General features: G+C 54.6%; 1 protein-coding gene across 1 annotated transcript in view; it reads right to left on the reverse strand.

Moving 5' to 3' along the window:
- Man1c1 (mannosidase alpha class 1C member 1) overlaps positions 1-25,422 on the reverse strand; it is a 127,972-nt gene that overhangs the window by 13,091 nt on the left and 89,459 nt on the right. The window contains exons 3-7 of the mRNA XM_055611055.1: positions 16,465-16,580; positions 14,435-14,515; positions 8,030-8,124; positions 3,273-3,390; positions 844-937 (exon numbers count right to left, since the gene is read on the reverse strand). Coding sequence (XP_055467030.1) covers positions 844-937; positions 3,273-3,390; positions 8,030-8,124; positions 14,435-14,515; positions 16,465-16,580 — 504 coding nt within the window. The remainder of the gene's footprint in view (positions 1-843; positions 938-3,272; positions 3,391-8,029; positions 8,125-14,434; positions 14,516-16,464; positions 16,581-25,422) is intronic.

Consider the following 25,422-nt stretch of genomic DNA (forward strand, 5'->3'; position numbering starts at 1 on the left):
ACACACACACACACACACACACACACACACACACACACACACACACAGAAAGAGAGCAAGAGGGTGCAGTTCCTGTTGGTTTCTGTTGACTGACCACATGACTGAGCGTCAGAGACTAGGGCAGAGAGGAGCTGCAGTCTGCCCTCCCAGAGCCTGGCTCTCTGCGAGAGCACAGCATGGCCTAGGGGTCTGGTCAGCAGCACATGCCACCCTCGGTCGGTGGACTTGGGAACGAGGCCCCACAGGTGGCTAACAAAGTTGCTTGGTGGATATCACACACCTGTCACCTCAGCACTTGGGAAAAGGAGGCAGGAGGATCCAGAATTCAAGGCCAGCCTCGGCTACCTGGAGACCTTGTCTCAAATAAAAAAGTTTTTAAACAGCTGGGAGGTAGTGGTGCATGCCTTTAATCCCAGAACTCCGGAGGCAGAGGCAGGCGAATCTTTGAGTTCAAGGCCAGCCTGGGCTAATTCTTTAAACAGAAAAAAAGGCAAAAAGCCTTTTAGATTCAAGTAGGTTTAAGATATAGTGGTGAGTGGGTGACCCCTAAACCACCACTTGGTCTGACTCATCTACAATTTTTGTCTAAATCAAAGCTGGAAGTGGAGAGGCAGATCAAAGGGCCTAGGGAGGCAGCCACAGGGTCATTTCCTCAGTCACTTCTGAGTGACAGTTCTAAGTGGGGATCACAGAGAGAGTGCAGAGGGGCAGGAAAGCTGGGAGGGGTCAGATACACAATTGCTGGCACATCCATGCTGGGGAATTCAGGAGCCGGTGCCCGCCTGGCCTCAGAAAGCCCGAACGGGAACCCACGGGATGAGGGCCCGTGGCGCCGGTACTCACGCTGCACCCAGTTTCCGCTCACTGGGCTGAGGAAGTTGGGATAGAGGCCGAAGGGCTTGTCAATCTCCCTGAGGACCTTGCGGATAGTCTTGACCTGTGAGGGACACCAGGCACAGTCACTTTCCTGAAGAAACCACTGATTCCCCGCCTGTGAGGAGGAGCAGATAGCTCAGACGCATGGGGGCTAAAGCCTTCTGGTGTGGAGGGAGACGGTGAAAGAACCGCAGTCCGGGCCCTCACGCAGAGCATGGTGAAAGGTGAACAGGTAGGGCCTGACCCCACCCCTCTGCTGACTGCTCTGGACAGAACAGACCTATCCCAGGCTGGCCACCTGCTAGCACCAGCCCTGTAGACCATCCTGGGTGAGGAGTTTCAGATTAAGTGGCAGTAGCTATTTTGTAAGCACTAAATTTCCCTTAATTTTTTTTTTTTTTTTTTTGTAATTATGATTTTTTTAAGACAGGGTCTTATGTAGCTCAGGCTGACCGGAGTGAGGGGTTGGAGGAAGAGGTTGGGGTGGTTTACAGGTGTGCCTGACCAACCCTGTCTATGAATGCCATGGATCAAACGGGGGCTTCATGCTTGCCAGCTGGATGCCACTGACGGAGGTCCATGCCCAGCCCAGGGTTGTGTAAGTGGAGAGCTGGGGCATTGACCAGTTTGCTCTGAGCCCTGGTCCCTGAGAGGGACGGGAGGATTCTCGTGCCTCACTTCTGCTCTGCCGTCCTGGCGGGGGGGGGGGGAAGCTGGCCAGATTAGAGTCCCTGTTGGTTGCAGGGCGCTGTAAGAATTCTGGCCAATTTGTTGACTGCTAGTAATCGCCTCCAAGGGAGGCATGACTAGGGGGATGAAAATAGCTGAAATGTGCAATCGGAGAGTGACGGAGGGACAGGGCGTCTGGAGGGGCAGCCTGCAGCCGGCTGTGCTAAGCTGCTCTGAGAGGAAGAGGCTGAAAGCTCCTGGCCCAAGTCTCAGCTTCAGCACGCACCAGCTGGCCGCCCTGAGCAGGTTCTACCTTTCACTTAGATGGGGCTGGCAGAAAAACAAAAACAAAAACAAAGACAAAAACCCTCCCCCAGGACGGCCGAGGCTTAAGATAAAACATGCCCAGCATATGGCAAGGGCCAGTGCACACACTTGGGGCCCTTTTCTGAGCTGGCCAGGGCTTCCCAGAGGAGTCTAGCTGGAGAAGAGGAGGCCTTGGCTGGTCAAAGGGTCAGAGAACATGGCTTTAGGATTAGACTCCTCTGAGTCACAGAAGGAAAGGCTGACCACACCCTGAGCAGGTCAGAGGGTGGGAAGCCTGTCCTGAGTGTCTCCGCCCTGGTGGATTCCCACATCAAGGACACAGTGGTCCCAACCCTGTATTGTTTTTAAAGATTTATTTATTACGTATACAGTGTTCTGCCTGCATGTACACCTGCACGCCAGAAGAGGGCACCAGATCTCATTATAGATGGTTGTGAGCCACCGTGTGGTTGTTGGGAATTGAACTCAGGACCTCTGGAAGAGCAGCCAGTGCTCTTAACTTCTGAGCCATCTCTCCAGCCCCTCAAACCTGGTATTAAGGAGCATTGGGCTTCATGGGAATGTGAAGACTCCAGGGCCTGGGGAAAGTGAACCATGGGAAGTTGTTCCCTCCCAGCTCTGTGTGTGTGTGTGTGTGTGTGTGTGTGTGTGTGTGTGTGTGTGCATGAGAGTGTGATATATGTTCTAAGAATAGCTGGTAACACAAGACAGCCCCAGCAGGTAGAGGTGTGATGCCATCTCAAAGGGAGTGTGGGAACCCAAAGGCTGTTTCCCGATTGATCTGGAAGGGGCCTGTGTCTACTCTGCCTTCCTTTGGATTCAGGATTAGCTCTAAATCCAGACCTTCCCCTGGTGGACTGCCCAGGGCTGCAGCCCTTCTGGAGAGAGCATCCCAGGGCTAGGTACAGGCAACTCTCAGGACTGGGCAGAGGCCTGGGTACCGCTTCTCAGCACCCACGTAGCGCTGGGCAGCCAAGATCGGGGATGAGGAACCGCTCTGCCAGCCTGCTGCCAGCACAAGCCGTCAGGCAGCTGGGAGGAAAAGGCAGGCCGATCTCACACAAGGAGAAGCTAAATGTCCCTGGAAAGGGTACTCGAGCACACCACTGCCTGTTCCTGCCAGTACGAGGAGCCTGGCTCCCAGGCGCAGTCTCCAGATTTCACAGCTCACAGAATGTGCCACCAGCCCATGTGCCAGCACAAACCTCCCTGGCAGAGCTCTGGTAGCTTCTGTTCCCCTCCCTGCCACCTGGTGTTGGGCATGGTCGGTTCTTCCGCCAGTAACTGCTGTGAGGGCGGTGGGCGGGGACCCTGCAAACCCTGACTGCAGACTTTTGCCCTCTGGCTCTCTTCTGGGGGGGGGGGGTGCCTCCCTCAGAGAGAGTGAGGGACAAACTCACCTTTTCTGCGAAGACCGGGTTCCCCGAGAGTTCAGTGAGGTGCAGGAATTCCAAGTGCAGGGATCCAAACTCAGCCAGGATGCTGCTGCTGCCCGCGGTGGCCCAGCCCCAGCTACCGCTGAAAAGACATCCGCCGGTCACCCTGCTGGCTCCTTGGCTGCGACCAGCAGTGGCTGTGAACAGCGCAGCTCAGAGAATCCTCCCCGGCCCTCCTGTGTGAGGCTGGTGAGGGCACGGGGCTTGCTGAAGATGGTCCGAGCATGTGTCATAGCCTTTGTTCCTGCCAAGCAACCTCTGTAATGTTTGGGGCTCAAGGCACGGCACTCGGTTAGAGTGAAATTCACAGGTGACATCGACAGTGTGGACAGGAGCCACTAAGGCCCCACAGGACACCCAGTGACCACTGTTAGGCTTGAGGAGGGTAGTGCCAAGCAGAGAGACAGTCCTCAAACACATGCTTTTGCCTTTCCTTCTACCCAGGGTCCTATAATAGCCCAGACTGGACAGCCGGACTTAAGGAAGCTAGGGGTTAGAAAGGGAAGAAGTGAGGCCCTCGTAGCCAAGTCTTACAAGCGTGCCAGCCATGTTCTCTGTCCTGCGCCCAGAGTCAGACGCCACCCTCCGGGGTCATGTGCCAGCGCAGCAGCTGGGCCCAACCCAAGCTGAGCTGAGCCAGCCCCGGGGGAGGCCGAGGCCTGCATCACTCCTGTGAGGGGGCACTCTGCACACCTTCCACGTGCCGCACCCTAGAAACAGAAGATGCAGGCTCCGGCGCTGGTCAGCCAGCAGCCTCAGGCAAGCCCCTGAACCCTGTGTGCCCCCGTCTCCATTGCTGTATAACAGAATGAGGACTGCTGCCTCCTGCCCCTGCCCCCCGCCCCCAGCCTCAAGCTTTGGTGGGAGCTAAGAGAGTGGAGGGGAGTGGAGAGCAAGGACAGCCGTGGGCAAGAGGCTTCCTCTCCTGGTCTCAGAGGCCATACACATATACCCCCATTACTTTCCCGTGTGACATTTAGGATTGGGGGAGGGAGGGGGGATAGACATTCTTTGGAGAGTTAGTATAAGATGGAAGGAGGGAGGTAAAGGCACAGTGGCCACCAATCCTGGGCATGTTGTAGGGTATCTGTGTTTGCCTTTTGGGGTCCCCTCTGCTCTCCTGCTGCCTCAGAACCAGCTGCTGGGCAATTGTCTCCCTCTGGGGATGACTGGGGAAGGGAAGGCAGTGTGAGCTGGGGAGGTGCCCTGGGCCACAGTTCTGCTGGTGCAGGCCCGAGGCCTCACTGACCACTCTGAGCTCTGCTCTTGCCCAGCTCTTTCCTGGAGAGCAGGAGAGCTGAGGCGAGATTGTGACTTTCACCCCCGCAGAGACTGCCGCCTGCCTTGCCCTGTCTCTGTCCCCTGGTGTATTTCTAGGCTTGGGCAGGGCAGATTGCTGTCTATGGAGCCCCCTGGGTCAGGTTGGGCACTCCAGGGAGTGGTTTCATCTGGTACCTGAAGCTCACAGGCATGGCTAACCCCAGAAACCTCAGGAGGAAACAGGTTATTCAGGAAGTGATGTGCTAATGACCAGAGACCTGCAGGAGGTGAGATTCCAACCCAGGCCTTCTGGCCTCACATTCTCTGGGGTAAGGGCGAGGTACTTTAAGACCTCATGCTCTCCAGAGGCGATAAGGGGGGTGCCCCCCAGACTAAGAGAGGCTTCTCCTCCAGTGGGGGAGCTCAGAGGTCTTCCTGGGAAATGCCCGATGCTTTAGAAGTTTAAAAGAAAAAAAGAAAGAAAGCCCCTGTCCACAGTTAGCTTTCTTACTTTCTTTTCTTTCTCTCTTCTCTTCCTCCCTCCTTTCCTTCTTCCTTCCTTTCTTTTCTTTCCCTCCCTTCCTCCTTCCCTCCCTCCCTCCCTTTCTTTCTTCCTTCCTTTCTTTTTTTTTTTTGTTTTTTTTTTTTTTTTTTTTTTTTTTAGATAGGGTCTTACTATGTACCCCTGGCTGTCCTGGAACTCACTTTGTAGACCAGACTGGCCTTGAACACAGTTCCTCAGACAGATGTCCTGCAGTGGGAAGCCAAGCCCATGGACTCTACTTGGCTTAGGACACCAGCCTGTGGCAGGCATTTGCCCAGATACCACCAGGGAGAGCCAGCAGAGTCCCCGACGGAGGGAGAGTGAGAACCTGGCTCACCGGTCAGGTATGGTGGTGCACCCCTTTAATCCCAGGAGGCAAGGCGGGGCGCTAGGATTAAAGGGGCGCGCCACCACGCCCTCCTGCCTCTGGTGAGATTTGGTCCTCACTGTCCAATCACAGTCTCTGTTTCCTCTCCTGGCCGCTCACGGTCACTAGCCACAGACAGCAGGGAAGGTGAGCACAGCTACCGGCTCCCTCCGTGTCCCAGATGGGGAGCGCCTCACCATTTCCCTAGGCCTCAGCTTCCTCCTCCCTTAAACCGAGGTGCTCAGCCTTGCAGAGCTATTGTGAGGCATCAATTACGCACGTGACTGTCATTTTTATCAGTACATAATTATGCCTATGTAAGTGACAATAAGCTTCTACTAGGAGCCAGGTGGCTTTGGTGTCTTATTTTATTTCTTCCTCCAACTCTACTAGCAGATACTGTGATCTTCATTTCATAGGTGGGAATACTTAGGCTCAGAAAGGGGGAGACACTCTTTCAAGGTCACACAGCAAGTGGCAGCGCTGAATCCAGATCCGAATCCTGACCTCAGGTCTCCATGCATCCCTAGTGTGCTCTGTAAGGAGCATCCTGGAGAGGAGAGGCTCCTCCGGCCAGCTCTGTGGAGCTGAAGGACCAGGAGTAAGATCCTCTCCTTTCCCTTGGCAAGGGGGCTGCTCCACAGTGCTCCTCGATACCCGGCAAAACCTCGTGGGTGTGGGACAATTGTTACAGCCAGACCTGAGTTCAAATCCTAACTTTGCTTGGTTGCTGTGTAACCGTGGGAATGTTACCGAACTTCTCTGAGCTTCATTTTCTTTCCCTGCAAAATGAGGTCCCGGTGGTCAGAAAAGAAAGCTCACAGGGTACATGACCTACTGTGTACTCAAAAGCTGGTAGCAAGCTCGGCAGTGGCGGCACACGCCTTTAATCCCAGCACCCAGGAAGGCAGAGGCGGGCGGATCTCTTATGAGTTCGAGGCCAGGCTGGTCTACAGAGCAAGTTCCAGGACGGCCAAGGCTACACAGAGAAAGCCCTGTCTCCAAAGACAGAACAAAAACAAACAAACAAACAAACAAACAAACAAGCTGCCAGCAATCATGTAGGTGTGCTCACGATTAGAGGGATAACGCCCACGGAAATGTACGTTTGTATGGATGCCCGAGTCTGTGTATGGATTTGAGAATAGCACAATGGCCAGCTTGAATGTCTGAGTCCTTATCAGTGACATGGGCACCAGCAGTGTTTTGTGCAAGTGTGTGTGTGTGTGTGTGTGTGTGTGTGTGTGTGTGTGTGCTTATGTACACCAGAAAGAGACTGATTCAGCCAGAGGTCCCCTGGATTGGGCACAATCACTGTCTCAGGTAGCCAGAAGTCTCTGCAGGCCACAGCTGGCCTTGCTTCTCCCACCATGCCTCCTCTGCAGAGGTGAGCATGTCTCCTCGAGGGGCAGCGCTGGGGCGGGGCTGCTCACCTAGCCCTCTAGCCACCCGGGGAACCAGGCCTGCTGGAACAAACACCACAGGAGCAGCACCGAGGGGCCAGGCCCCTGCCAGGTCATCTCTGAGGAGTGTTCTCCGTAGCGCGTGGCTGCTGCGTCCTCGCTACCCTCCCATTTTTAGCAGTAGCTTTTTTCCCAGAATATGAGAGGGAGCGGTGCCAGGAAGTCCGCACATGCAGCTTCTCTTGGGGGCGAGCAGGGAGCCTAAAAATATCCACGCCTGTAGGGCCTGTGTAGGACCAGGCTCTGCTGGGGTCTACAGGTGAGATGGGGGGGGCTGGGCTGCAGCAGAGGGAGGGGCGCTGAGGGCTGTGCCCAGATCCAGGGTGAAGGTGTGGGTCGCTTCTGTCCAAGCCCTCTGAGCACAGGACCTGGTCTGGGGAGCACCGAGGGCAAAGCTACCAAGGCCACAGGACATGGAGGGAGGGTGGGGCCCAGCAGGAGCTGGGTGGACCCCCTTGCCAGGCACCTGGCCAGCACTCTCGTGAGGTATCCCAGATGGGGGCTCGGGCAAGACAGGGAGCATGGGCTACCCCTGCCTGCCTCCCAGCTCAAGTGCGTCACATATGGCCCAGAGAGCTGCAGGTGTTTGGGGGACATGGCTGTGTGCCTCCTTTGTCCTCTAGGCATCTCCTTCACCTAGACCAGAGCCAGGGCCCTACAGCAGTCCCAGGGAGAACGGAGGTCCAGATCCTCTCAGCCTCCTTAGGTACCAGCTCACAGGGAGAACACTCTGCACACAAGCTTCCTCAGGAGGGAGGGGGCAGAGTCAACAGTGCTGGGGGTTATTTGCAGAGGAACAAATGCCCTTCCCACCCTGAGAAGGTCAGGCCTGGGTGGTCCAAACCCCGAGACCTGCACTTGGTAGCCAAAGCCTGTCCATGATAGCACTCAGCAAAGGTCAAGTTCTCAACACGCTCAAAACAGGAACTATCCCTTCTCATGCCTCAGCTCCCACCTCTGTAAAATTTTAAGTCAAACAGAGCTGACCTCCTCGGACTCCCTTCTGTCTGTCATCTGTCCCCGGGCCTCGTCCTTAGGCCGCCACAGAGGACCCACAAAGCCACGAGTTCACACGGGGGCAGCTCACCTTTTGAAGTTCACGACGCCCTTGGGAATGCCCGTGGGAGTGTTGAAGGCTGGTAGCAGTTTCTCACCCAGCTTGATGGCCTTGACTCGGAACACCTGCCGAGGAAGGTCAGAGGGCACTGAGTCTGAAGTGGGCGAGTGGTCACCCAAGCACGTACGTGCTGCCATCAAAGCTGGGGACAGGGCTGAGAGGGGGCACCACGTCAGGCCTGCAGTCAGAAGCCATAATGGGAGGCCAGGCCCCCACAAGACCCGCTCCGAGGCCTTAGGCTAGCTATTTCTCTCTGCGCATCAATTTCTGTGTTCCTGAAACACCTGCGTGGTTCCTAAGGTGGTAGGGGGACGGAGGACTGACGCTGTGATCAGGTGACCTTGGGAAGAGGAGGGGAGAGCAGTCAGCGTCACCTCCAAGTCCAGGGGCAGACCCCACTGACAAGGGTGGGCTACCAGCGTCAGCGAGGCTGCCACTGAGCTCCAGCCTGGACCGGGAGCGAACCCCAAGGTCTACGTGTTGAAGGTTTGATTCCCAGTCTTGTTACCATTGGGAGATGGTGGGACTTTGAAAAGCTGGAACGTAGGGGGAAGCAGATAGTGGGGGTGGGGTGGGAAGCCTGATGGGGATCCTGGGACCCCCACCCCTCCCTGGCTCTCCGCTTGCTGGCATCTCTTCCATCACGTGTTCCTGCCATGATGTCCACTGTGGAGCCAAAGCAGCCACCAAGTAAGCTTGGTCTGTGATGAGACCCCTGAGACAGGAAGCCCAGCAGAACATTTTCTTCTTTTAAGCTGATTGTCTCAGGCATTTTGTTCCATGAGGGACTGCTGACTCATACAGCAAGAGAGGGAAACTCGCTGTCTCTTTGGACAGAGCATGTTCAGCACTGGACTAGGAGCCCAGACCATACTGTCATCCAGGTTCCAGAAACTTCTGCCTCCTGGGTGACAGCTTCCCTGTGAGATGGCAGGAAAAAGGCCTTTCTTTGGTAGTCTGAGGCTGCGCAATGACTCCCATTTTACGACAGGAAACGGAGGGCAAGGGTAAATGGGCTGTTTTAAACCCTCCATGTGATAGCTAAGGAGCCATGACAAGGTCCCACCTGAGGTCCCCATTCCTTTAAACTGCTCCTCTGAAATGCCAGATTAACTTAGAAGGGCCATGTGACCTCCCGACTCAGCGGCCTTTCTCGTAACCAGTTTCTCCGAAAGGGCCAGCGCGATGACTCCGTTCATCAAGGGTGCTTGCTGCCAAGCTTAACGACCTGAGTTCGATCCCCGGAGACCCAGGTGATGGAAGGAGGGGGCGCACTCTCAGAAGTTGTCCCCTGACCTCCACACGCATACTGTGACACACGTGAGTGTGCGCGCACCCTCCCGAAACCAATGCGCAGGTGTGATGTAAAAACCTGAACAAAGCAACCCAATTTCTCTCGGGGCATAAATAATTGAGAGTGCTGTGAAAGACTTTATGATACGGTTGTTTATTCCAGCGTTGCCTGAAATAGACTGTGGTGAATCACGTGACAGGGATTCGGTTCGGGCCCCGGCTCCCACACGGTGCAATGTCACGCAGCCACTAGCAGGATGTAGTGGAAGAATAACTAGAAGCAGAGGGAGCATGTGCCCTTGGACCTAGACAAATATTTCAAAGCGGCGTGACTCAGTTTACAATTTGTTTACATATGGATGCATGAAAAAAAAAAATAAAGAAAACACATCAAAGCATTGATGGCGTCTCGTCGAGGGGTGAGGCCACAGGTGTTATCTATTTCCTCCTTTTGCTTCATCTGTGCTTTGTACGTAATTAGGCTGCTTCTGGGTGCCCACACTCACGGAACCCTTCTGCCTTCGCCTCCCGGGTTGGGCCCACGGCCAGGCATGGCTGTGCTCAGCCTGTGCGATTTTACAACAGGACTAGGGAGGTGGCTCCGTGGTAAGGGCACCTACTCTGCGAGCGTGAGGGCCTGCGCTCGGGTGTCCGGCGCCCACATACAAAGCCGGGTGTGGCTTTGGTTCCTGGAACCCCAGCCTAGACTGAAAGGAAGAGACATCCTGCTCTGGGCTCCCAGTAGGTGCACAGGCACCCACTGACATGCACGTATGCATGATAAACATCTCTCTCTCTCTCTCTCTCTCTCACACACACATACACACACATACCCCTTGATAGGCCAATAACACAGTTGATCTCCATATTCAACAAACCACAGACTGAAGACACACTTTTCAAAAAAAAAAAAGCTGGCCGTGACAGGGTCCACCTGTAAACTTGACCCTGAGGCAAGAGAAATATTTCAAGCCAGGAATTTGGGGCCAGTGTGGGCTGCGCGCTAGAGGGAGGGATAAAAATCACATCTGCATTGATCACACACTGGGACTCTTATTCCTAAAGAGTGGAGCAGGGCAGGCCTCTGCTCTCGGGCATCCTAAGGACTTTGAGAGGATGGACGTGGGCTCTCTGCAAACAGCACTCTATTTCAGGTAAGGGCTTGAGCATTCCTGGAAGTTGGGATTCAGAGGGGTCCTGGGCCTAGTCACCATGGATACCTAGAGAGGATTGTAAATGCCACTTAAGAGCCAAGAGGCAAGTCCCCCGGTCTGTAGCTCTGCTGACTCAGCTTCCTGACCTTCTGAACAAGCAACAAAAACCTGCTGAATGAGGGAGGGGCTGGGGATGGAGCTCATGGACCAAGTCCCCAGGGCCCTGGGTCTCATCCCTATACCACAGGCAGCTGTTAGAGGCTTGCCAGCTCTGAGCTGGTGAATGGGTTTGAGGCTTCTGAGGGTGCATGGCCTTGCCAGGGAAGGGGGAAGAGAGTGGCAGGGCTGTCTACATGGCCAGACAAGAGGACCCTGTCCAGGGCCTGTCAGGGAGCCCCGGAAGCAGACCCTGGGGAGCTGGTCTAGAACCCAAAGGCACCTGTCGCCTGGAGCTGCAGGGTCTGCCCTGTGGGTTTGCTGCAGTGCTCAGCCCAGCTGGAACCACTGGCTGAGTGACAGAAAGGGCTTGTGAGGCCTTGATCTTGTGCAGGCTTTGGATCCCTCCCCTCCAGGGGGCTGCTGGCGGCGAATGGAACCCACCCAAACATGTGGCCCAGGCAGCTGCACAGTTGCCAGAGACTCTGAGGAGGCTGAGCTACTCGATAGACCCTTCTCCTTTCTGCCAGGGTACCAGGTCCCTCCTGCACACGGTCCTTAGGATTCCTTGCTGCCAGCCATCACTGAAGGTCCCGAAGGTCCTGAGGAGGGACTAAGCAGGAATGTGTATTCTAGAGTGAAACTGCTGGTGACCGCAAGACACGGGTCCTCTAGGCCATCTTGGAGGGGAGCAGGGGAGGGGGGCCATGTCTGCAGAACTTCAGTCTCCGCAACAGCCCTGGAAGAAGGCCCTCACTAAGGCTGAGACATCGGAGCTTTGGAGTGACTCGCTCGGGGCTACAGCACTCTGTGGCTTTCACTAGGACACCTGAGTGTCTCTCCACATAGGGCTGGGGCCTCAGGTCCTGAACAGAGACAGGACAGGTGTGAGTTTCATCCCATAGGACAGAAAACACATGGAGCCCAGGACCCAGCACACAGTGCCGCTTTGTGGCCTTTGTTGAGCCCTGCACTGCCTCTGAGCCTCAGTTTCCCCATCTGCACAGTAGAATGACGGGGTATGCCTCGGCAGCTTCACGGAGTTCTTGGAGAAATCATGTCATAGGTGAATGTGCTTCTAAACTGTGAAGAGTGATTAAGCTCTGTCATCTTTAAAAAAACATTTTCTTATTTTATGTGTAAAGGTGTTTAGCCGGCAGGTTTGTCTGTGCATCATATACATGTCAGGCTCAAGAGAGCCAGAAGAGGGCATCAGAGCCCCTAAGATGGCGTTATAGGGGCCTGTGGGTGCTGGGAACTGAACACAGGACCTCTGTAAGTCCATCTAGTGCTCTTAACCATGGAGCCATCTCTCTAGCCAGATGCCGGCCATCTCGGTGGGAGACGAGTGTCAGCAATGGAGACCAACCGGTAGAATCCTCTCCTGCCACTTCCTTTGAAGTGAAGAAACTGGCAGCCAGCCAGTGACACATACATATGTGGGGAGTCAAGAAACTGGAAGCCAGCCGGGCTTCCCAGCACTCAAGGAGGCAGAGGCAGGCAGACCTCTGCGAGTTGGAGGTCAGCCTGTCTACAAAGAGAGTCTAGGACAGCCAAGGCCACACAGAGAAACTCTGCCTTGAGGCCCCCACTGGGCACGTGTGTGACCGAGCCCTAATAGCGAGCAGTGACAATGGAGATGGAGCTGGGCAGGTCAAGGTCTGGAGAGAGGACTAGCATATCTCTCAGTGACTCGAGGTTGTAAGTCTGTCTCATCACCCCAAGTGAGCGATGCTCTCCCTGCACTCATGTGGCATTTGTGGCTCCCACTGGGCTGTGCACAGAACTCACAACCTGGGGGTTAGAAGGTAACAAGCCTGGGACAGCAGGGGCCGTGGAATGTACTGCAGCTCTGGGCAGGCGCTGGGAGACAGACTCAGCACTGGTTACTTGGGCCTCCCCTTGAGCCTTGTCAACTGTTTTCTCCTCCTCCTCCTCCATTTCTTCTTTTTCTTCTTAGTTTTCTTTTTCTTTCTGTCTTTTTTTTTTTTTTTTTTTTTTTTTGAGACAGGGTTTCTCTGTGTAGCCTGGGTTGTCCTGGAGCTCACTCTGTAGACCAGGCTGGCCTCAAACTCAGAGATCCTCCTGCCTCTGCCTCCCAGAGTGCTGGGATTAAAGGCATACGCCATTGGTGGGCCGTGAACTCCTTCTCAAGTTTAGATGCCCTGGCCCACAGCCCCCTGCTAGGTGCACATCCTGAAGTTGAAGTGAGCATTGCTCAGGTCGTTGAGGGCTCAGAACCACAGACTCTTCAGAGGAGGGTCAAAGGAGGGCTGGGTGGCCACCACCCAGGGGCCACTAGCTCCTTCCTGAGTGGCCAGTCCTCAAGCCCCTTCCCTCCCCCTGTTCTCCCCCATCGCTCCAACCACACCAGCCAGGCGAGGTTGGGCAGGGCCTCTGAAGCACATGAATGATTCTGTCTTCTTTTTCTTTTTCCTGCTCGCTCTGCCATTTTCTTGTCCTGGGGTTGTCAAGTAATATTCAAGCTCCGGGTGGTCCTGGGGTTGTCAAGTAATATTCAAGCTCCGGGTGGCTTGAAGCCGAGGGCTCCCACCGACAATTTTTTTTTTTTTTACAAATTGGTACAGGCAGTAATCTCTGCTGAGGAGATTATGTTAGATGGAGAGTGGCCCGAAGCGACTCGAGAGATAGAGGCAGCCTGTTGCCTCTAAGCCCTCGACTTCAGCCATGACAGCTGAGGGAGGAAGACGTCCTTGGACCACAGTGATGGAGAGAGGCAGGGTTTCTGTGTAGCTTCCCTGCTTTACCTGCCTGGCTCTGGGCTCCACGTGGTGGCAGGGCTGGGCAGAGTGGACCTCTGGCTCCCAGGAGTGGCCTGACTGATGGATGCCTGACCTGCAGTCTGGGGAAGCTGCCAACCTGGCCACCCAATACTCAGGCTGTGCTATGACAAGAGCTCACGAGGGGAGAAGGAAGGCTCCAGTTTCTCCCAATCAAAGGACAATTCAGAATTCTCTGGCAGAGAGGAGGTGACCTTTGGCGGTGACAGCCCTAGGCCAAAGAGGTATCATGCCCATCCAATGTCTGGAAGAGGAGACTTGTTTAAGGCCACCTACAAGTGACCCCTGGCTCTTTCCGGCCTTCAAAGCCTTGCAGTTACAGGCTATGGCCAGTAGGGAGGCTCCATTGTCCACTGCTTCCTTGAGAATGGGTGCAGGCAAGTATCTGGCTATAGTTCTGCCCAGGATGGGAGAGAGGGAAAGGGTTGGCTATGAAGTACATGAAAACCTATGGGCTCTATGGCTCAGTGTTGGAGAGCACTGGCTGCTCTTCCAGAGCACCCGGTTCAATTCCTAACACATGGAGGCCCGCAGCCAGCTGTAACTACAATTTCAGGGGATCCAATGCCTTCTTCTGGCTTCTGTGGGCACTAGACACTGGTATGGTACATATACATACATGCGGGCAAAACAGGCTCTCAAAAAAAAAAAAAAAAGAAAAACAAACAATGGTCAGGGTAGTAAGGCGGCAGGCTTGGCTTTGTGGGTCCTGAGAACGGACATCTATGAATGGCAGCTTGTTCTGCATAGACTTGGTTCTATCGCCACAGAATTCACCAGCTGCTCTGGCAGCCAAGTGTGCTCCACCTAGGCCACAGATCTGAGCAATGCGGAATCCTCACGGGACTCCTGGTTGTTCTCTGGCAGACTCCCTGCCCCCATGAAGCCACTGGGAAAGAAGAGGCAGGAAGACAGTTTTTCTAAGACTCTTCCAGCCCGGGTGGCCCTCGGGCCTCTGAGGACCAACTTACCTCTTCTCCCGTCAGGTAGAAGGCCGAGAGCAGTCCTCCGATATATCGGATGTTCACTTCAAACAGAGATGCTTCTCCACTCTGCAAGAAGGCGGGGAGGGGAGAGAAAGGACATGTGAGCTCTCAGAGCCAGCCAGGCCCTGGACACGGGCCACACTGCTCCCCTCAGCACACACCTGTGCCTGCTCTGGGGACCCCGGCAGGCCAGGCCACAGCTCGGCTTTCATAGCAGAGGTCGAGAGGGGCCAGCACCTGCCTGGCAGCTGCTACTGTGCATTTAAGTGTTCTGAATAAACACCGGCTTTGGCTCCTTTCCCCAGCCTTGCCGGAGGCCATTGGAGCAGTGACGCCTGGCTGTGCTCCAAGGAGCTCCGGGACCTGTGCTGAGCTGCAGGAGAAGCTTGCCCAAGGAGAGCCGAAGCCTTCTCTCCCGCCTGCCACCCCCGCCCCCCCGCCCGAGAAGCTTCCCCTGGCTTAGCAGGAATTGGAGAGGCCCTTCCCCGGGGCGACTGAGCAGGGCAGGGCTGAGCAGGAGGCTGGGGGCAGATGCCCGGGTAAGAGCCGTCAGTCCCTGGGCCCACTCACACTGCCCTTCTCCCTGACTGTACCAAGAAGGTGTGGAGTCATCTTGCCAAGGACCGGGTCCGGCTAAATCCCCACCTTAGCCATGTACACGGATGGCCTGTGACTAGAGATAGATCTCTCCCTTCCCCCTGGGCTTCCTATCTCCCAGCAGGCCTTCTCACAGGTGCCCCTGTGAGGGTGGGGGTTCACACAGGTCCCTATTATCACCTCCTTGCCCCAGGGGCTCCCCTTGGCAGCTTTCTGCATCATATTTTACATTTTTATTTGTAATGCTGGGGGGTTAATGAAGTTACACCCAGCCTTCTTTTATTTATTTATTACCTTTTTTTTTTTTTTTAATTTTAAGACAAGGTCACACTATGTTGTCCAGGCTAGCCTTTAACATGTGCCCTGGCTACCTCAGCCTCCAGAGTAGCTGTGATTCCAGAACTGCACTCAAGCTTTTGTTATTGACAGTAGCCACTATTACCTGTTAATCTGGAAGGATTTTTTCCACTAGCAAAGTGTGTGCCGTTCTCACTTCCTTTCAGCCTCATAGCGTTCCATGACATCACCCCAATCTCTAGACGAAAAGCTAAGACCCAGCTGGTACGGTGGCACACGCCTGTAATCCCAGCACTCAGGGAGGCAAAGGCAGGCAGATCTCTGTGAATTCCAGGCCAGCCTGGTCTGCAAAGCAAGTCCAGGACAGCCAAGGCTACACAGAGAAACACTGTCTCAAAAAACCAAGAGTAAATAAATAAAATAAAAAATCTAAAGGCTCAAACAGGTGACCCCACCTTTCTTTCTTCTGAAAACACTGTAGCCTGCCCTGGCCTACCTGAGTGCCCACAGCTGCCCGGTCCCCTGAACAGGCGCCTCTTCTGCCTGGAGGAGCTGGGGCCTGCTGCCTCTCTCTGAACAGAAAAGGAGCAAAGGGCTCTACACTCTCCTGGCCTCATGGATACCAGAAGTTGCAGAGGCCTCAAGATGATTCTAGTAATTATAACGGTGATGAGGAGGCCACTTTGCATTTGTGTTGACTTTATGGGGCCATAAAACACTCTCCACCAGCCCTCTGCCAGGATCATCATTTCCTGTCTCATACTGAGGAGACTAAGATTGGAAGAGGTGGAAAGCCTTCCCCAGCTCTCCAGTCCAGCTCTCAGGCCCCCAGCAGCTCTGGCCTCCAACAAAGCCACTTCCCCTCCTACCGCTTGCTGAGCAACACCCCAAGATGAGCAGTGTAGGGAGGGGAGGGGTGATCCTGGCTGTCTCCCCTTGTAGCAGAGGACGCCATCTTGGAGACATCCCCCTTCAAGCCTGGTGTTCAGTGAGGAGACGCAGCAGGGCATAGACTGCAGCACTGGCTCGACACTGCTCTGTTACACTGTCCCAGGTGAGAAGAAGCCTGCTGTCTGTGGGGCAGGAGGCTGGCCCTTCTCTCCCCATGGCCTCTGACTCACCACGTTCAGGTGGAAGCTGTCCTGGACCCAGGCCTTGGCCTCCTGGAACTCCTCCTTCAGCTCCATGAGGTAGAGGGTGTCAAGAGAATCGATGATAGTTGCCCCACTGAGGCCACCTACAGGCACAGAAAATGGCAAGCGTGACCTGAGGCTGTTTTTATTCTTTCCATTATTGGCTGGGCAAGTTACCCTCGAGGCACCGGCTAGGGTGAACCCAGTACCACCAGTGAAGGCGAGGATGGACCCATCCTCCGGCCTCCCTGGGGGAGCGGAGATGGAGGCTGTGCTGACCCTTTCCCAGACCACGGCCACTCAGTTCGGGTGACGCCACACTGACCAGTGTGTGCGCACAGCTGCCAATGCAGCCAGTCTTGGGGCTCACCCATCCTTTGTGCTGCTCTACTCTGTGAAAAACAGAGGTGCTCACACATGCTTGTTCAGGGAGACAGGCAGACACTTCAGGACCGCAAACCCAGGGAAGACACCCAAACCTTCCAGATCCTGCAACACAGGCTAAAAGAAAGCATGGGGACATCCATCCACGCAGGTAAGGTAGACCAGCCTTTATGTGCTTGGAAGACAATCCCCGGACCTCTTAAGTTAAAACAAACAAAACAAAACCAACCAACGAACCAACCAACCAAACAATCCAGGCTATGTGGTGCATGTCTTCAAGCACTTAGGAGGCAGAAGCAGGAGCTCAGGGCCAACCTGGGATACATGGTGAGTTCCAAAGCTAGCCCGGGCTACACAATGAGTTCTAAGGCCAGATATTGCCTATCAAATAAAAAGGCAGGTGTGGGTTACCTCTTTTCAAGTTGTTAGTCAGTAGAATCCCATAGATACCCCCCCCCCCCATATCACAGGCTGTTGCTATTGGCTGCCCTCTAGAATTGATGGTAAGAGCCTATTGCTAAAGATATCACATGCTTGGATCATAGAACACGGTGAAATCAAGCTGGTACTGACTTGGAAGCTTCCACCCTTCTGGCTAGCTTTCATGGCGCTTGAAGGTACTACGCCTGTTTTTATCAGAGGAGAGAAGTAATCGCCGGTATTACTCATCCCTGAACACTGTGACTACAGTAACAATTGACCTGGCGACACGCTCCCGCTGGCGTAACAGTGGCCCTGACATTATGGCAGTAACCAATCGCCTTCTGATTGGATCTGAATCTTGTACTCCAAGACTGAACTTGTGCCTGGTACTATTCACTGGGCCAAAACCCTACTGCTGGCTGGGTCAGAAGCCCTCGGGGAGAACCTAACTATTTCTTTGCTAAATGGACATAGTCAACTAAATACATATCTTTGTATCCATAGATTAGCACATCTCTCAAGCCTCATCAGAGATTTTTTTTTTTTCGGAGAATAAAAGATTATGGAGTATTTCAGCTCTAAATGGGACATACATACCCCTCACCCAAGGCTTAGGGATCATTTGGGAAAAGTGGGTGGAAATACTCTAAGACAGGGGAGAAGCTGGAGGGGAGGGAAAGAGGATGGGTTTGATCAAACATTATAGGAATGAATGTACTTATCAGACAATAAGAAAAGAGATTAAAGAGCAAAAACAGAAGAGCTGGCGGAGATGGCTGGCTTAGTGAACTGGCGGCTATGCCCACAATCTCAGCGCTAGGAAATCAGAGGCAGGCCGCTTCCTGGAGCCCAGTGGCTGGCTAGCTTGACCTGCTGGGTGAACCCCAGGTTTGTAAAACCCTGTGTCATAAAATCAAGGAAGACAGCACCTGAAGAGCAACAGTGGAGGCTCTCCTCTGGGCTCTGCATACATGTGCACAGGTATTCTCCCTCCCATACAAAGGCCACAAAACTAAACAGCTTTCCAAAAGCAGCACGGCAGAAGCTCTTTATTACAAAGCGAAGAGCCTCTAGGCTCCAGGCTGGAGGCTGAGGGGCTTAGGGCTTAGCTCTGGGTGCTGGGTAGAAGTGCTGTTTACTTCTCCTGGGTTATTTTTATTACTAGGGATTTATTTCCATTAAAGAGGAAAACAGTTTAGACAAAGAAGCCAAACAAATTCGTGACCCCAAAGTCCTCATGTTCCCTCTTATTCTAGGGCAGAGACTTCATGAAGAGCTACTTGCTTGTGCCAGCCACCCTGATGCTGGTCCGGGGAGTAAATCCTGAGATAACTTATCTGAAGCCGTCCTCACTGTGAGGGAGGCAGGAGAGGATTGAGGGAAACCTCAGCTGGTTGAGCACCGTCAGAGCCGAGGATGGAGAAGATGAGGAAGAGAGAGAAAAGGGAAAGCTTGGCACCCTCTGGAGAGCTTGGAGGAGGAGGAGGAAGAGGAGGAAGAGAAGGAGGAGGAGGAGGAGGATGAGGAGGTGGTGGCTAGCTCTCATCAATAGCTTACAGCTACAGTCACAACCAGCAGCAATGTCTCTTAGGGTCTAGAGCACTTTCACTCATAAATTCCTCTAGGGAGGCTGACGCCCACTCTGCTCAGATATCCCGATTTGCACATGTTCAAGCCCTGTCTATGACAGGCTCTGGGCGATCCTCCTGTGTACTCTATTTCGTCTCAGCTGAGTTACAAAACTCAGCGTCAGGTACGTCCCTGCCACCCTGTATTCGTGGCTAGAGACAGGATCAGGATACACTCCCCCACTCCCAAAGATTTTTCCATCTGTGGCTAGCTGAATTCACTCATGTGAAACCCAGGGGTGCAGAGAACTCGTAACCCTCGGGACAGTGGCTGTGCCCACAGGGGCCCCATTGTGCCCTTGCAGAGGCTCAGGGCCCTGAACAGAACTCACTGCGTCTGGCCTGACCTCAGCGCTGCCACATTCGGGGCTGTGTGCCCCTAACTGCTCAGTGTGTCGACAGCGCACGTGGAGAGCCCTTGAGCCGAATAATGGAGAGGCATGGTGTGATACGGCGCACAGCCTAAAAAAGAACTAAAGAGGGGGAGGAGGGGGGAGAAGTGAGGCAAAGACGGGGCCAGAAGTGAAGGACATGTCACCCGAAGAGAGGGCTGGCCACAGAGATGGGGGATGGCCATGTGTCTGGGCCTGAAGTGGACTTGTGGAGTGCCAGCCCCTCCCACGACCACAAGGCCAGACAGGCATTCCTTTCCTAGCTGTAGGGTGAGCAAGGTTCCAGCAAGGACTTTCTGCCTATGCTCATTGGGTTGTGGGTTGAGCTCACGCCCCACTCTGCGGGGCCTGGTGACCTGGGACCCTGTTTAATGTGTCCCTCACTGGTGTTTTAAGGGCCTAGAGGGACTCTGAGGTCCTGCTGGGTCACCCTTTCATCTCACACATGAAGCCCCGTCAAGGACTAACCCAGCTCGGGGGAGACGAGCTTCTACCACCAACGTGGCCTCTCGGCTCTGAGCAAAGGGCCCTGCACATGCTCCGGAATCTGGCAATCGGCTACGAGGCGGGGCCAGGAGGAAGCCGAGTCCATCTCAAAGGCACAGCAGTCTCCGATTTCAAAGTCCTGCCCTGGGCCACCTGTTCACCTCAATGGCCTCTGTCTCTTGGGGCCCAGCAGGGAGAGCAACCAGGGCTCCTCATGTCCAGCTGTCCCCATGACACCCCAAGACATCGGATGCAAGATACCTGAGAAACTGGCTGAGCATGTTGGTGAGGCTTGAGGCTCTGGCTTCTTGGCTTGGTTGGTCTCTGCCCCGCCTCCTCCCAGCACCTGGCTGGGCTGGAGTCCAGCAAGGCACTTACCGAGAACCTTCACTTCAGGTTCAGGGTTACTCTGGAGCCCGAGGCTGGATGACAGAGAAGGCCCTATCCCCAGTCCAACACTATGTGCCACCTGGGACGGCTTCCTCGAGGAGCAGAGTTGCCAGTGAAGAGTCGCCATGACCTAAAGATCCAACAGGGCTCAAACCATCAGCCAGGACCTGTCCTGGGGCTGCAGCCATGGTGGGCTCTGGCCCCGCCTACTCTGAGCTGCCTACCCCAGCCCTGTCTCTGAGCTCGACTTTTCACACAGGGTACCCTCACCAGAGCAGGAGACAGTGACGTGAGAACAAAGGCCCAGGAAACAGGAGAACTGGCTCGGACCCCAGCGTTTGCCGGAAGCACACCTGCTCCGCCTAGCAAAGTTATCTGTGGATGAAGGGGAAGGGGTTCGAAGAGTGAGTGACTCTCTCGGTCCTTCCCCATGGGAGGGAGGGGATGCCCGTTCCTCACTGTTCCTCCAGAGACCTCACATGGCTTGCTGCCCGACTCTGCCTCCGTGACACGCTAGCTTGTGGATGGGACCAGCCATTGGGGCTTTTTGAGCCTCACTCCCCGTCTTTGACACGGGGGACAGTAGTAGGACCTCCGCCATGATACTGCTGGCTGCAGTGGATGGAAGGGAAACGGCAATATGGGTGTGTAACACACATAACTAACACTTGGCCCCATACCCGGCTGTCCCCTGGCAGCCCCTCCATGATGCTTTTGGTGGTCCTGAGTACCTGCTGTTTGGGCTCTCAGGACCCCTGACCTCTGTGCACCGTACTCCAGCACTGCTTCCATTTTCAGATGAGTCGTTTTCCTAAAACCAGACCCAGCGGTGTCTCTGCCTAAATCTGGGAACCCGCCATGGCTCCCCAGACCCCATACAACAGGGCACGCTCTTCCTGGCCTCCACAGCTTGGCACAATTCTCTGGGCATGGTGGCGGGGTAGTAGCTTGGATGTTGTTTGGGGCCCGCTTCTCGCACAGCCTTTCCTGATCCTACTTGTGAACTGTTTCCACTCAGAGCAGGCCCACAGCACAGCCTTTCCTGATCCTACTTGTGAACTGTTTCCACTCAGAGCAGGCCCACAGCACCCTCTTGCCCCCTCCCCCACTCCCACATTATATGGCTTTATCTTTTCTTCTGAACATCTGACAAGTGTTCAGAGGTCAAAAGTCCCTCTGTCCCTTTTCCGCTGAGCCTTGTAGTTTTGTTTCCAGGCAGCCCCAAAGGCCAGAGTTCTACTCAAAGGGCCCCTGCCCATCCTGGTGGCCTCCTCACACACCTCTGTCAACTCTTGTTCCCACCCCCCTTCTGCCCCACCTCGACAGCCCTCGGCATCGCTCTGATTCCCGCTCGTCTTGAGTGCATGAAATCCGTGCCTCCTGTTGTGATCTCTGAGAAGCCTTCCTTGGTACCTCTGGCGCAGGTTCTGTTGGTTCTGAAGGAATCACCCAGGCCTGTCCCTCCACAATAGTTAGAACCCTGGTCTGCGTGGTGGTGACAGAGAGAAGGCAGGAGACAGGAAGCCATTTTTGCCCCTATGTCTGGCCTCCTGATGGCTCTTTCCTGGGCCTGGACTCAGGAGTGAGACTTCCCCTCTTGCCTCCCCCATTTTCCTATGGAGGTGGATTCCTAGTCCCCTTTGAGGCTCCTCACTGCCACCCAGCTCCACCTCCTGGGTTGTCAGATGTTTGGTATGGGCCTGTCCACACGTTGGGGACACCCAGATTTAAATTTCCTGCCAGGACCTTGTCCCTGATCCTACTGGAGATTATGGCCACTGATGTCTCCTTTTAACACTTTGTCCTGCCCCTCCTTCCAAATGACCCTCAGTCCCTTTGCTCCCTTCTCCAAGAATGGTGGCCCCTCACCTATCCACCCCCCGCCCCGCTGTCTCCTGGACAGCCCTGTTGTGCAGCATAACACAGGTGCTCCCCACCTGCCCTAGGCTTCCTCCCCTGTCCATCCTTCTTCCCTGTTCCACCTGTCCCCGACAAGGCTCAGGGCACCTATATAAGGCAAGTCGGGGGCTGGAGGTGGCTCAGTCTGTAGAGAGTTTAGTACACAAGGACCCCAGTTATATCCTTGGAACTCAAGAAAAAAGCAGACAGCTCTGTGAGGAAAGGCACTTGCCTTCAAGCCCGATGACCTGCGTTTGCTCTTCAGTGCCCACCTGGTTGAAGAGAGAGCTGACTCCTGCAAGTTATCCTCTACATATACACACAATCACTCACTCACTCACTCCTCACTGAAATAAGAAAAAAGCCAGGGGTGTTATGCTTTTACAATCCCCCTGCCGGGGAGAGTTAGGGTTAGGGCTGGCCTTTATTCTTGCTGGGCGTGGTGGCACACAGTTTTGGTCCCAGCACTAGTGCCAGCTTAAATCCTGGACGCAGGCAGATCTCTGTGAGTTCAAGGCTAGCCTGGTCTACACGGTGAGTTCCAGGGCAACCAGAGCTACATAGTGAGACCTTGTCTAAAACAAAACAAAAGAAAAACAAACAAACAAAAACAAACAACAAACAAAACAAAACAAAAAAAAAACCCTAACAGAACAACAAAACAACCCCTGCCATTCCTGTAGAATAACGGAGACAGGAGGACAGGAGGGTTCCTGGGGCTCGCCGGAGGGTCAGTCAGTCAAGTCCAATTAATGACCTCCAGGCCACAGACAGGCATGTCTCAAAAACCAAGGTGGACGACAGCTGCAGAGGATCAACACTCAAGGTCACCCTCTGGCCCCTGCAGGTATCACATCACCTTGCTCAGAGCTTTCTCCTGAGAGAAGGCAGGAGGAGAACCTCGGGCCCCAGCCTCTCCCAGGGCTGCCCCCACAGAGCCACTCGCCTGATCTGTGTCTCCACCAGCCGTGCCGTATAATAATGATGTTTTTTATGTGATGTTATATTAACAGAGAGAAATGGGTCAGGCCAGGCAACTCCAGCTCCGGGAAGAACATTTAGAAGGGGAAAAAAAAACGACCCAAGGCATAGTCCATTACTGTGTCTCCCCAGAGCCACACACTAATGGCTGCGTTTAATTCAATGATACAATCCACAGAGACTTCTCTTGATCTGCAGTGAAACAGCATGCGGGTCTTTCTCAGCTGCCACAGAGGGCAGGGTGGCTGTGTGTGGCAGGCTGGACTTCTACAGACCGGGTTAAAGGCACAGCCCACCCACGGGAATGAGGCTTCTTGGGATATTGACACTCCTTCCACGGCGCCTACCCCAAAAGCTGGGCAGGACAGGCAATGGCCTGGACCAACAGAACGAAGCATGGGAAGATACGATGGTTTCCTGGGTGCCCTTCTCCCTCCTGCCTCAGTGAGGGACAGCTGCCATGTTGTGGGGGAGCCCAGGATAGCCACCAGGAGGCCATGTACACTTACCCCAACCGACAGTCCCATCAGACAGCTGGTCAACAACCAGCATAGATTCCAGACACGTGAATGTGCCTTCTGAGAAGGCCTGACTAATCTCCTGTCTCATCTGAGAGCCTCACAGATAACCGCTCTGAGCATTAAGCTCTGAAGCAGCCAAGGAACCTGGGAAGTTCTACCCCATGAGTTCCTGGGAAGATTCCTTAACGTGGCACCGGCCCCACCCCCCACCCCCGCCTGCAGCGCACCACGGAGCATACTGTATACCACTGAAAACCTCTGTCCTGTAGGGTAGATCTCCGAGCTGCACAGAAACTTTCTGTTTCCTTCCTTAGGTTAGCCTGGCCTCAAGGTCCTGCCTTGGCTTCCTGAGTGCTAGGATTACAGTGTGTGCCTTTCCATTCCTATATGGTCTAGGGTTTTTTTGTTGTTGTTGTTTTTTTTTTCCTGGAATGTTTATGAGGCTGTTTCCCTGGTCACTCAACTCGCACTTAGAGGCTGTTTCCAGGCAAAAGCTGCTTGGAGATTCTGGGAGGAAAAACATTATTAGGAACTGTTCCCGGAATCCAGAATGCTCACTATGAGCTGAGCAACAGGAGACGTACCAGGTCTGGTCTGGCCACGCCACTGGCCTATCTAAAAGCTCCGCTCCTGTTCTCCAGGGTCAAACCCCTGACTCACTGAGCAGTCCAGGCCTTGTGCCCCCTCCCCCCACCTTGCCCCTGCTACCTGCCCTGCCAGTGATGCTCCGTGCTGAGCACAGATGGCCAGCAGTGCCTTGGGTCCTCTGAGGGAATCTGCTGGTGCAGGTCTCTGAGCCTGGGATGTCTTTTGCTAGGGTTCCAAGGTGTCTCCCACATCCTGGGAACATAAATTCCAAGGCAACGGTGTTGCGGGTGGGACCCAGGAGATAAGGAGGTGCCCTCTTCTGTTCACAAGGGCTGCTGTTACCACGGGAGCCCGTTAGCTATCTCAGGCATGGGTCCTGGGTGAGCGTGGCCTCCTCCCTCCCTGTTGCTCTTCTGCCTCCCGCTACAGGATGGCGGCGGGAAAGGCCAGTTCTGTGATGCCCTCAGAAAGGGAATGCTGTGGAGTGGGAAACCTGATAAATGCCCATGACCAGCAAGACCCCTTCCCCCAGTGCTCACTTGGAGACTCTGGGAGGAAAAGCATCAAGGAACTATTCCCAGGATCCAGAAGGCTCACTATGAGCCGAGCACCACGAGATGTCCCGGGTCTCATGGCCAGGCACCACAGCATCACACGTGTCTCTCTTAAGCCTCGTGACAGCTCTCATGATGTTATCCCTTTGGAGAGGAGGATCAGGGCTTAGCGGATTAAACCGCTTGCTCAGGATTCATCCCTTCAGCCCAACTCTGTTCTCAGGGTGCTGGGGCCTGGCACAGGACTGCCACGGGAAGAGGAGGACTGAGGCCCAAGGGTAAAGAGCGTCGGGTCACTTTCCCGGGCTGACGTGAACACATGCTTCCTGAGCCCACCCACCCGGGTAGGCTGCCAGCGACACACGTGAAACGTGGCCCTGAAACAGCTGTATCAGATAAAGGTCCTGGCCTGGGTGAGCACCTCCTAAATTCTGCAGCGCCCTCTCTGCAACCACCCCCACCTGACACCAACAGTGCCTTCTGAGACCATGCATACAGGCAGCTGGAGGGAGGGCAGCGCAGAAGAGGGTAGCTTGGGGCAGGGGGGGGTTGCTTTGGCCAGGAGGGGCTGTACCCGTTTGATAAGAGCTGGCAGGGCAGACTCGGGGGACAGGCAAGGAACAGTGGGAAGAATGCACACCGTGGAAGCTGGAAGGCTTACCGTAGCAAGCTCGTGGAGCTGAAGGCGGAAGACGGCGCC

Source organism: Psammomys obesus, unplaced genomic scaffold (genome assembly GCF_907164565.1).
Source record: "Psammomys obesus unplaced genomic scaffold, mPsaObe1.curated_primary_1811, whole genome shotgun sequence".
Taxonomy (NCBI): Eukaryota; Metazoa; Chordata; class Mammalia; order Rodentia; family Muridae; genus Psammomys; species Psammomys obesus.